At 36.2% G+C, this 13,324-nt stretch overlaps 1 protein-coding gene across 1 annotated transcript; it reads left to right on the top strand.

Moving 5' to 3' along the window:
• The first annotated feature begins 11,453 nt into the window (after nt 1-11,453).
• LOC121417707 (galactosylceramide sulfotransferase-like) lies at nt 11,454-13,001 on the top strand. Its single transcript, XM_041611440.1, has 2 exons — nt 11,454-11,585; nt 12,252-13,001. The coding sequence occupies exons 1-2, from the start codon at nt 11,454-11,456 to the stop codon at nt 12,999-13,001; spliced, it is 882 nt and encodes a 293-aa protein (XP_041467374.1).
• The last annotated feature ends 323 nt before the right edge of the window (nt 13,002-13,324 follow it).

Genomic DNA, 13,324 nt, shown 5'->3' with positions numbered 1-13,324 from the left:
TGTTTTATTGTTACGGTTCCTTCGGTCGTCGGCTTTATACCTTATTTGGTTTAGTACGACCCCACTTCTACACCTCGCGCAAATCGGACTCTAAACACGAAGTGTTGGGGCAATGACTTCCTTTATAAAAAAAATAATTTTGTTTTATCATCCACGCAAATTAGACCCTAAACACGTAATTTTCCTAACGAAATAGATACCCTTTTTTTCATTATTTTTGTGTTTTTGGCACCCTTATCACGTTACGTACGTAACGTGCTCTTTCGTGAAAAAGACATCCTTTTTACATGTTTTTTGGGTCGCGCATGGTATCCACTCGTCAATGTAAGTGGCCCCTCCGGGGACATCACAGTGAATGTTCCATAAAGCCGTTTGCTATAATTTTCGTACGTATGACTGGTAGACTACTGGTGACCCTGTCTTTTGGGTAGTGATGTATCTCGTTGGGGCTGTCTTAGGACCGAAGAACGTATCCCAGTCGTGTGTAAAGTCATGCGTAACTTAAAGGGATGATCCGGGCTGGAAATAATATGATTGTAACCGATAAAAAAATCAGACAAACAAAACAGTGAAAATTCGAAAATCTGACAACGAATAGCATTTTAAAGATTTTCATTATTCCGCTGAAATAGTTCCAGGCATGTCTTCATGAATATTAAATGAGCAGAGCAAATTGATGATGTCATATCCCAACTTGTTCTTTTGATTTCTATTATTTGAAATAGGTTTATTCATTTTTCTTCTACCAAGAACAGAAAAATTTGGATTAACAACTGATTTAGTGCATTGTATATTCATCGCTAACTTATTTCATTGTAGAGGAGACACCTTATTCACACATGTCTGAAAAAATGAAACAATTATGATTTCATGTATTACATAAAGGAAAGTGGGGATGTGACATCATCAGCCCATCTAATGAATATTCATGATGCATATACCTATTTTCACAAATTATTGCTCAAAAATAAAATTCAATAACTTCGCTATTTGTTATCAGATTTTGATGATATTTTCAGCTTTTTGCTCTGTAAATTTTATTGTATATATTTATTTATATATAAATATTTTCAGCCTAGACCATCCGTTTAAGAGTGACTTTCACTTGTTGAGGTAATTACAACTCTTTTGTATGTAGTAAAATGTGTAACCCTACCATTTGAGAAAAGCGCCCTCTAAACTGTCGAAAGGGCGGTCCAGTTTAAACTATTATATGTTTCAAATTAAACAGCACTCTTCAGGCCTCTGTGAGGTGTGCAGTGTATTTGAGACCATTGAACATTATATTTTGTTCAAAATATGTAAATGAGAGGCGCATTTTTTGGCTTCCGCCGCCAATGTACACGATCATTGCCCGACTGAACGCGATAACACGATGCGAGGGCACAAGTCCTCTCACCGTACATCACCATAATTTAAATAGTATAACATATCTTGTCGAAAATGTGTTTATAGGCCTGTGCATTTTTATGATTATTGTGGCACACACTTAAAATGTTGGGCAACACCAAGTCCATTGTGTTGGGTCATGTATGTAGGTAAAAAATATATAAATATATATTCTTAGCAATCATGATCCAAGTTCGCATATTTATTACTCAACAGTTGAGTGCACAGTGATTCCATTATTCAGTTAAAAAAATAAATATAGACTGAAAAAATATCGCACTCGTTGATTATGTACAATGGCACATTAAGAGTTAACCAACTTGGGCAGATTTTAACCAATAGTTGTGTGGTCAGTATGTTACCAATGGTTGGTTAGAAGTTGGGCATTTTTGTTCAACTATTTTAAGAGTGTATTTATATTATCTATCTCGTACTGAGATTTTTTCATAAAAGCTTAGATAAACAAAAGACCAGTCTCGGAATATTTTTGTTTGATTGTTATAAGTTACTAATACAGTCCATCAAGCTGAAGGATTGAGTAACTGATGATGTGCAATAATCTGAACTATTATTATGTCGATGGTGTTACTGTTGTTGTTGGTGGTAGTGGTAGTAGAGGGGACTTTGGAAAATGAATCTGGTATGTATTCTGATGATGGTAATTTTGTTGATGATAGTAAATATGATTCTGGCGTGATGATGGTCATGATAGTGATTTTTGTGACAAAGAGGAGGATGGTGATGATGATGATAAGGATGAGGAAGATAATGATGATGAGGAGGAGAATGATGATGGAAGTGATGACGATGATGACGGTCATGATGATTACGATGATGGGGAAGAGGATGATGATGATGGTGAGGATGATGAGGATGATGATGATGCCTGATCTACAGTGCGGATCAAAAAAAAGGTTAAACTTAAAAAAATCCTGTAAAATTATAAATTTGTAATATCCTGAAGATTTTTCCACATTTTAACAGATCCAATTAAGCAAATGACGATATAACTGTCGAAATATATTTCCGTTTGAGTGAGCACCACTTACTTTTGAAAAATTCATGAAAATGATTTGCGCAGAACTTTGAAATAGCTATGCGAATAAAAGTAGACCTTAATCATGAATAACACGTATAATTTAGCTAATAAAATTGTTTTGAAGATACCCTTTACCCTTTTTAACTTGTTTCCTTGCCCAAAACACTTCGAAGAGTGCATTGCACCCCACTCCATGCACTCCCCCACACAAAGCGAGGCCATCTCGACGATATTTGCTTTACACTGAGCTGTCATTTACATGAAATTGCTTAGGCTTGATTTTCATTTTGTTAATCATTGTCAAGCTTGGAAAAAGTGTGGAGAAACAAGTATTAAAGGAAAAATTAAATGTTAACCCACTTTAAATGATAAAAACTTAGTGAAACAGTGCTGGAGATGTCTGATAAACTTTTATTCAGATTTGATTATGTCCTCAGATCCAGCTGGCACAAAAAGAGTAAAGGTTGTGCTTACTTAGTGTTGAAATTTCAATTTGGGTGGCAAAATAATTTTGTTGTTACAAAATGCTTGAATGTATCCATCTTATTTTTATTGACTTAAAGTGCAAGGGAAATGTCTGAGAAATGTTTCACAGGGTAAGTTTGATTTTGACTTTACCCATAAACATAAGTGAAAACGAGCATTTCTGCGCCAACAGATTTCTGTGAGCTTTACAATAAATATGGACAGTTCTCACTCAAGTGTAACATTCTGTCAAAACTTTCACTTTTATTGGATAGACGAGACCCAGACCCAACATAATATGTGAAAAAAATTAACCACATCTTGTTTATTTTTTAATTCCCAGGGCTTTCTGAAAGTGTAAACTTTTTTTGATACTCACTATTGATGATAGTGATGATAATCGTTGTTTAAAATTACCGTCTTGTCCGGGCAGCAAACAACCCGTCTGGATGTATCCACTGTGGATTATTTAAAATACTTTTCTCCCTCATTTTTTTTTTTTGCGGGGGCCTCCCCCACCCCAACCGGTGTTAAATTGATAAATCTCCAATGCTTAACGCGTAGTTGCAAAGAAAAGACGAGCACATGCCACACCCATCAATGGGCCACGCCCACATTATTCTGAAGTACGAGTACGATAGTACGAGTTCACTGTATATACGCATGCACATGTCCTGTGCATGCACGTGCATATGCTGCGCTGGTAATCGGGCTTGATTACGGTGCCCGACCTGTACCTGGGGCTGTGCCTGATGAATACGAAAATGAGGAGGACCAGACTTCATAGGGTGAGAAAGGATCTATAGAGTACAGTCCGCTTTCTGTTAGTTTGTTCATTTAGAGGGGCTAGAAAATTAGTTAGGGACCTAGTCCTAAATCACGTTGATAGTTTTTAAATAGATGTCTAGGCCTAGATCTAACCTTTAGACTATGCCTAGATTCTAGATCTAGTCTTGATCTACGTTACACCTACTCTAAGAGTAGACTCTAACTCAGAGTAATACGAGGCTGATGCAGACCATGTATATTTTAGGGCCACAGTTTAACGTTTGTAGGACCTAACAGTAAAGCAACGCCATCAGTGCGGCATCAGTGGCAGTGCACAGTGTTTTACTTTAAGTTAATAAGTGAAGTGGGAACGTTATTCTAACCTTGGGCTTGGCTTAAGCCTAGATCTAGATAACTGTTAGTGTTAAGTCTAGATCAAGATCTAACTGTAACTTAGATCTAGACCCCCTAGGAATTCTAGAGTTAGATCTAGATATCTATACTCTACCAGATCTAGGTTCTAGATCTAGACTAAGTCTAGATCTAGATTATAGTTCTCATCTTCTTGGCGCAATTTAAACTAGATCTATTGTTAGATCTAGGCGGCAGGCCTACCTATTAATAGATCTAGATCTAACTTTAGATCTAGCCTTGGCCTAGTCCTAAGGTAAGACGACTTTTAGTTCTACCCCGTCTTCGCCTGCTCCTGTGTTGTCCTAGTATGATACTAACACTACAGTTAACATTAGGCCTAGATTTCTAACGTTAGGCCTAGATCTTATTAGAACACTAACTTCAGCCAGGGGCCTTTTTAGTTTTTACTGACATTAGTTAGGCTTAACGTTAGATCGAGACCTCTGTAGGCCTAGCCTTATGCTAGGATTTTAACGTTTTAACACTACAGGTCTAGTCTATAGGGTCTAAATCTAGATGTACTAGATCTAGACCCTAGATGATATATTGTTAGTGTAGATCTAAATCTAGACTAGGCCTACTAATCTAGACTAGTAATCTAGACCTCTAGGCCTATATCTAGTAATACTAAAGTGGGAAAGAAACAGGTTTAGATCTAGGCCTAAGACAGAGTAGATCTAGTGCTAACTTAACTTAGATAGATCTAGGCCTAACTAGATTTTCTAACCTGCTGCTAGCTGGCGGCTGCCCGAACACGAATATCGTCCCGATGCAAGTCCTAGGCATATAGATCTATAGGAGCTAGCCTAGGGCCTACGCAGCCGAACTAGTAGAGAGGCCCGGATCATCGCTAGGCCACAGCCCTAACGTTTCTTAGACCCATGTCCTAACCAAAGATAGATCTAGGCCTAAGCTGGAATTAATTTACATGCTTGGTAATCAATGGTAGCGTAGATCTAGACTAGAGATAGGCCTATTTACATCTGACTGTTGTTTCCATGATACAAACCATAGTGAGCATATGCTAGTGAAAAAAGTTAGGTTCTAACGTTAGATCTATAAAGTCTAGATCTAGATTTTCTAGATGTAGGCCTAATAGTTAGGCTAGAAATTCTAGTCCAAAATCGCCCATTTTTAAATCAAAGATTTTTAGTCTTTCTAGGAAACTGAGGTCTTGAAGACTTCGTGTTAAGACTCGATGAATAATTATTGACCGCCCCCTTTTGACTTCGACTGCGCGTTTTTTTTATTGGTTTTCTGTTCGTACATAAAAGAAATTTGGTACATAACATTGATATAAGTCAAATATATCACAAAGAATATCAATCATAATGTTTCATAACAAAGTATTTTTTGATGAATAAATCTCATTGTTTTCATCAATGATATATTGATTATTTAAGTGATTGGTTAACATTGGTTTGACTTTTAAAAAATCTGAGCTAGAAGGTCACACTTGTCACCTGTGTCTGTGATATGTTACAAAAATGAAGCCAGAGTAAATTGCATTCGAAAATAATTATTTAGTGCTTCAAAAATTGAAATATAAAGTGACCGGAAACACCATCTTAATTTCACCCCATACACTTATGTGTACTATTTAGGCGTCTATAAGACGCCTATTTACAAAATCAGGGTTTGCCTTGTAGTTTTAGCTTTTCATTCTCAATAATGGTTGTTTTCAGGGTTTATTAGTTCTAATAAATGCACTTGTACACATGTTTCATCTTGGTTTGAGAATTTTTGAAATCGGCTGCTCACCTTTCATCTTCCTTTCATTTTTTTAACGCTAATTTTTAAATGTGTGTATTGGTTGCCCTTTTTCTATTCATTCTTTAATCAAGCATTTTTGTCAACCGTTATAAATAAATTCCCTAAAAGCAGTTTCATGTACAAGACATAAATGATCGGCGGTTTATATCAGGTAAACACTAATAATATGTCGGCCTACATTGTAAATAATTTTGTCGCGCCTGCAAAGCAGAAGCAAGATGTGATATTCGCCGCTTTTCCGGCGGCGACAGCGGCGTTGTCATTGATTAAATTTTGAAGGATAAAGATCTATTTCATGAACCTTAGACATACTGGTAATCAAGTATCACTGATCATCTTTCAAGAGTTTCAGGTCACGTGATTACGGTTAAATGTAGTTAAGCGTCAATTGACTTTGATCATGTTGTAGTATCATCCAAACTTATCATAGGTTATGATTGTAAAAAGAAAATCTTTAAGTATTCCTCTTAGTTTGTATGTGACGCACAGGCGCGTACGCAAGAGGGGTTAGGGGGTTCAAACCCCCCACCCCTTTCGTTTCCTTTTTTTTTTTTTTTTTTTTTGCTTGTCTCCCCAGGTCGGTCTGGTCAAGGAGTTATCGGGCAAGCGCCTGATAACTCCTTGGTCTGGTTACGGACAGTTCCCCTACCCAATAATGTATATGACAGCAATAATGAACAGAATCTCATGTTTCCGACGAAAAACACAGAAAAAATTTCCGCTCGCTTCGCTCGCTCCATTTTATTATATCTTTTATTTCCGCATGTCACCGACATGATCACGGTATCGCCATTAACAAGGCCATACATGATTATCATGATGTATACTTATGAATACAAGTGAACCAAGACAAAGACATACGTTTTCTTACAAAATATGTTTTACCAATATGAAAACCAAAATGACGGAAAACGCTAAAATGTCGGTTAGCTCGCTCCGCTCGCTTGTAATAATTTATGAAATTCCATAAGTATCTAGTCTCCTGTTCAAGGCCGTATTATGAGTGTTACGAATAGAAGGACATGTAGCATCGACTAATACTTGATTTACTAACAAACTATTGACAAGAAATGTATGTTTTGACGGGAAAACGCGAAAATTTCGGCTCGCTCACTCCGCTCGCTCGTAATCATTTATGAAATTTCTTAAGTTTCTATAGTCTCTTGATCAAGGCCATATCATGAGACTTACGAGCAGAAGGACATGTATCATCAACTAATATGTAATCATTACCAACAAGCTATTGAGAAGAATTGTATGTTTTGACGGAAAAACGCAAACATTTCGGCTCGCTCGCTCCGCTCGCTCGTAATTATTCATGACATTTCTCAAGTTTCTATTGTTCTGATCAAGGCCATATCATGAGTGCTACGATCCGAAGGACATGTAGCATCGACTATGATACCAACAAACTATTGACAAAAAGGTTATGTTTTCAACGCAAAAACAAGAACATTTCTGCTCGCTCGCGGGTCATGACCGCACTGTTACATACCCCATCCCCACTTAAATGTTATTGTCTTATTTGCAGCGCTGAAAAAAAGAGAAAAAAAATCATCACCTCCCCCCCCCCCTGCTCATCACTTTTTAGAGACTGGGCGGGAGATTTAAAAAAAAATCAGCTCGAAACCCCCCCTTTCAAAAATCCTGCGTACGCGCCTGGTGACGCATATTAAGTATCAAGTTTACTAAGCCAAGGTCAAAGGTCATTTGTGGTCAATAAACTGGTAGTAACTTAAAAAAAAGTTTTGCGAAGGGTTTGATTTTGAATTAGCAAGATATATTTGAAATTATGAAACCTTATTCTTCTAAACTTGAAGATCACGGTTATCAGATATTACATCAGTTACATGAATAGGTCTATATATAGTTCCAGACTTTGGGGTTTGTTTGTTTGTTTGTATTTATTTCCATATAAAAAGATAAAATATATAAATGATCTATTTAACATAACATACAGATGGAGGATGGCCCATTTCAGCGGTATCAATAAGATACCACTGTTCTTCCATGGGGTCCTTAAAACATAAATACATGCATATAAAACAAATATACAAAATATACACAAAACTTAATCGAATGCATAAAAAAAAATGAAAAATCACTACCCACCCCCCCCCACAAAAAAAAGAAAAGAAAATGCAACAACGGGCAAATCATTATGGAAAACTGAGATACAATTGAATATTTGATTTAAATGACTGTATCGTTGAACTAGACGATAAATGAATTGGTAATTTGTTATAAAGTGTAGCCCCCCTATACAAAAATGTCCGTTTACAGCTGTTTGACTTTGGTTTTGGGAGACTGATGTGATTTTCTGTACGGAGAGAGTAAGGGTATGATTTACGAGAAAATTGTGTTTTCATATAATCAGGTGCGAAATTATTCAAAATTTTAAACATCATTACGTACATATGTTCCTTTTGCCGGGTATTTAAAGTCTTCCATTTCAAGATGTCATGGATGTATGAGGATGAAGTATGTAAATATGGATCGATTTTTAGAATAATTCTTCCTGCACGATTTTGTAGTTTTTGCAATAAATCCAAATATTTTTTAGATGCAGATTGCCAAACAATATCAGCATAATCAAAGTGTGGAAGGATAACCGAAGAATATATTAAATTTAAACTAGATTCATTAACAAATCGCCTAAGTCTGCCAAGGAAACCAATCATTTTACCAATTTTTGAACACATGTGATCAAAATGAACATTCCATTTAAGTTCCCTATCAATAAAAACTCCAAGATATCTAACACTTTCTACCATTTGAATATCTGTTTCGCGAATGCGTAAGTGAAGATTTTTGTGTCTTGCCAACATATGCCGAGTACCTAAAAACATACTTACGGTTTTATTACAATTAAGTTTTAATCGATTTTTGCTCATCCAATTTGCAACATTTTTCAGTTCATTGTTAAGTGTTCTTTCAACTACAAGTGGATTTTTATCCGAGAAATATAAAACAGAGTCATCGGCATATAAATGAAAAGAACATTTATGAAGAGAGCATGACAAATCATTTATGAATATAACAAAGAGAAGCGGACCCAATATAGACCCCTGGGGTACACCATTTGAAATTACATATTCATAAGAATAGACATTATTCAAACAAGTTTTAATTTTACGATCGGAAAGATAGCTTAAGAACCAATCGAGTGATTTACCAGTAACTCCAAGAACAGATAGTTTAGATAAAAGTATTTGGTGATTAGGTCAAAGGCTTTTTGTAAATCTAAAAAGACGGCTCCCGTATAATCCCCATTATCCATGGCAAGAAGCCATTCATCAGTAACCTTTGATAGGGCTGTCGTAGTTGAGTGTTTAGGTCTAAATCCTGATTGTTCAGAAATGAGGATTTGGTTTTTATTCAGATAATGCAATAGCTGTTTTTGAATGACCCTTTCAAGTAACTTAGAAACACATGGGAGTATTGAAATTGGTCTGAAATTATCAGGATTCGATTTGTCCCCCTTTTTGTGTAAAGGTATTATCTTGGCAACTTTCCATTTACCTGGTACTTTTCCGTCTACAATAGATCTATTTATTAAATAGGTTATTGAGGGGACTAATTCATTTGCACAAGTCTTTAGAATAAATGTAGATATACCATCAACCCCAATAGATTTTTTGTTTTTAAGTGCATTGATTTCTTTTAAAATATCACTTTCTTGTATCTTGTTTAAAGTAAATATATCATCAATATTAAGTACTTGAGGAAAATCTGTTAAACGTTGCGTTTCATCAATATATACGTTGTTAGCAACACTTGCGAAATGTAGATTGAATTTATTAGCAGTTTCAAAAGCGTCACCAGTGCATGAATGGTTAGCAGATGATACATTACGATTTGATATAAATGATTTTAGTACTTTCCAAGACTCATTTCTAGTTTGATTTTGACATAATTTTTCATAATAATATTTCTTTTTTTCTTTTTTAATTTCATAGGTGACTTTATTTCTTAAGCGCCTATACTCTACCCATAACCTTTCCTCTTGTTTTGATTTAGCTTTACATTTCATTCGATCTCTCTGTTTCATTAAGTTGAAGAGATGTTCATTTAGCCAAGGAGAGTGTTTATTCTTTACACGTTTAGTCTTAAATGGCATATGTTTATCCACAACCTCTAGCAAAAGTTCTTCCCACTTTTTTACCGCATCATTTATGTCATCAAAATTTTCTATCTCATTCCAATTTTGGTTTTTAACATCAGATTTAAAGCGATTAATATCAATATTTCTACACTTCCTGAAGGTAACATATTTTTCATGGGTATCCATTGAATGGGATTTCCAAATGAGAAAACTCATAGAATGATCACTAAGCCCATTATCGATTACACCAAAAGACCTCACTTTATTTATAGAATTAGTAAACATATGATCAATTAGTGTTGCGGAACCGCCCACTATTCGTGTATATTTAGAAGTATTAACTAGTTCTAGTGAATAAATACTATTAATTTGATTGTATTTCAAAGTCTGTGAATTACTCGGGCGTTTTAGATCAAAATTTGCATCTCCCATTATTATCATTGAATAGTTGAATCCACTAACAAATGATAACATTTGTTCATAGTATTCGAGAACCGCACTATGGGAATTAGGAGGTCTGTACCAACTAACAAATATAATAGGTTGCTTGTTTTTTAAATGAGTAACAATTGCTATTGCTTCTATCGAAGACTACGAATCATGCTCTAATAGCGTAAATTTTAAAGTTTCGTGGATGTAAATTGCAATTCCACCTCCTACCCTATTTCTATCTTTACGGATTATTTCATAATTTGGTATAAGTACCTCACCATTATTAATGCTATCATCTAATCTCGTTTCATTAAGTGCAAATATGTGAATTTGATTGTCAATGAGAATTGAACGTATTTCATCAATATTCTTCAGTAAGCTTAGAACATTTAACTGCGCAAAACGTAATCCTTTTAATGCTAACTCCCGATATTTAAGATTTCTTTCATCATGTCCAATAAATGGTACATTATAAATCGGTAGGTTTGAAGTATCAGAAGTATCATTATAAAAAGGTAATTCTTTCATTATACATTTTGGACATTTCCAATTTAAGAAAAGTTCTGAATCATCGTTATGAATCCTCAAAGGAATGTTGACACAAGAAATATGAACCCATAAATTGCAAGATGTACAAAGTAGCCCCTTTTGGTTATTTTTCACGCTGTTGTTACATATAGCACAAGGAAAACGCCTATTCATTAACAATGATATAGAAGAAGACAAAGAAAAAAAATACTAAAAAAAAAAAGAAACCACAAGAACCCCCAGACTACAATTACATACAAATGCAATAGTAATGATAATGAATGGTTTGAATGAAAATTAAAATAAAAGTATCTTGGTGAGCGAAATGTCGTTTTTTTTTAGGGTAAAGTACATAGGTCATTTCGGGTCAATTAATTTTGACTGATTAATTTTCTTTGTTTATTTTCTAGCTTTTTTTCCATTATCTGTATGGGGATTGCAATCTAAAAATGTCTCCCTTTCTGCATTCCCCATTTCGTTTCAGAATTTTCTGATATTAGCCAGTGCGTGTATCCTTGTACTCTTGCTCTTAACACTACAATGGATGTACCGATCTCCTTCGTTGACACTGATGACATCATACAGATCAAGGGAAAGTCCCGGTCTACCAATGACGTCACCATGGAAGCAGTCAAGCGGTGGAAGTCTTCTCGAAGATTGCAAACGTTCAAGGTTGAAAGAATCATGGACGCAAGCCTGTAAACCTCTGACAAATCTCGCCTTCGTGAAAACTCACAAGACCGGTAGCACCACACTAGCTACGATAATAAATCGCTTCGGATTCACCCGGAAGTTATCGTTTATGTATAACCGGAAGCACTCGCATGGTCATTTCACGGTGCAGAAGTTAGAAGTGGAAAGATTGTTGCCTCCAATGTGTGTCAGGGAGGGTGATTACGGGAACTACCGAAATTATAATTTGATGACGGCACACTTCAGGATGTTGCCCAATTTAGCTCAGGTGAGGTATATTTTAAGTTCAAAGTAAATCCCTCCATGTTTGTAAGCATTGTCGCGGTCAAGGTTATTTTTGCGAATTGCGTGAACAAATAGGGTTAAGCAGGCGATTAAATTTAGGGATAACCATTAGTCTTTGTTAAACTATAGTAGCCTCTGATTGATTTATGGTCTCTTATTTTGATAAATTTTAGCTTTATGATAGCAAGACCTAGGTCCCTTTCCATAAGGACCTGTCGTAACAACAAGTGATCAATTTCTTTAACAAGATTACAATTAGCCAATCAAATTGACCGATTTCAGTTGCTTTGAACTATCATTGTGACGTTTTTTTAAAACGGGCCCCTGAATATATGTTCTATTTTGATTTGTTTTATATAGTTGATGAAGTTGATGGCTCCGAATTTCAAGATGATCACCATCATCCGAAAACCACGTTCTCAGTTTGAATCCGCCTTCTCTCACTTCAACGCTGGGGGCAGCATGGGACTCCGTCCTCTCGATAGAAACACCACGCTTACTGAAGATTTGACGCGCTTCCTAACAAATCCCGCATTCTATTGGAGTCGCGCATCGTGGTTTGCGCGCTGGTATACGCGAAACGGACAACTTTATGATCTGGCGGATACAGACAACTTCGGGAGTACCGAGGAAGTGAGTCGGATGATAAGACATCTCGATAGAATCATCGATTTAGTGCTGATCGCCGAATACTTTGACGAATCGCTGGTTATTTTCCGGAGATTAATGTGTTGGGACTTCAAAGACATCGTGTACATAACGCAGAACGCGCGTGAGGAAAAATTCCGATCCGATTTGACGGCAGAGCAGGAAGCGCGTCTGGGCAGATGGAACTTCGCGGACTCCATCCTGTACGATTACTTCAACCAATCGCTCTGGGCGAAGATTGCTCGCTATGGTCCGGGGTTCCAGCGGGATCTTGCCCATTTTCGCAGGCTTCTTAAAGAATATCAACGAACTTGCACTAACGGAACTATAGTTCGTTCAAGAGGGAATCGCGTAAAGTTGGTAGCAGCGAATAATTCAACATTTTGTAAACAGATGGTAGATGATAACTATCAAACAGAAAAACTGATAATCGAGAGACAAAATGGAGTAGGTTCGTGTTGACGAAAATCTGGCACAAAAAAAATGTGAAAGTACTCATGCTTAAGTGAATAGATGTGAATGATAATAAATGGTGGAGGTAACTCGTAAGTTTCCTACTAAAAACTAGCACTGACAAAGAAAAACACATGGTGTATTTCATTAACTGTCATCGCAACAATTTCAATTCTCCGGAGTCCGACAACCACATTATGATACTACATACCTTGCCTTGTTACCTATTTATCTCTTTTTTTTGGGGGGGGGGTCTTCTATCGGGGAGAAGGGGCTCCTCCAAGGAAGCAGATTAATTTCAAGAAGGATCTAGATTCATTTTTGCATGGCTT

This window comes from Lytechinus variegatus, chromosome 6 (assembly GCF_018143015.1).
Source record: "Lytechinus variegatus isolate NC3 chromosome 6, Lvar_3.0, whole genome shotgun sequence".
NCBI lineage: Eukaryota > Metazoa > Echinodermata > Echinoidea > Temnopleuroida > Toxopneustidae > Lytechinus > Lytechinus variegatus.
This window is presented reverse-complemented; position numbering and strand designations above follow the sequence as displayed.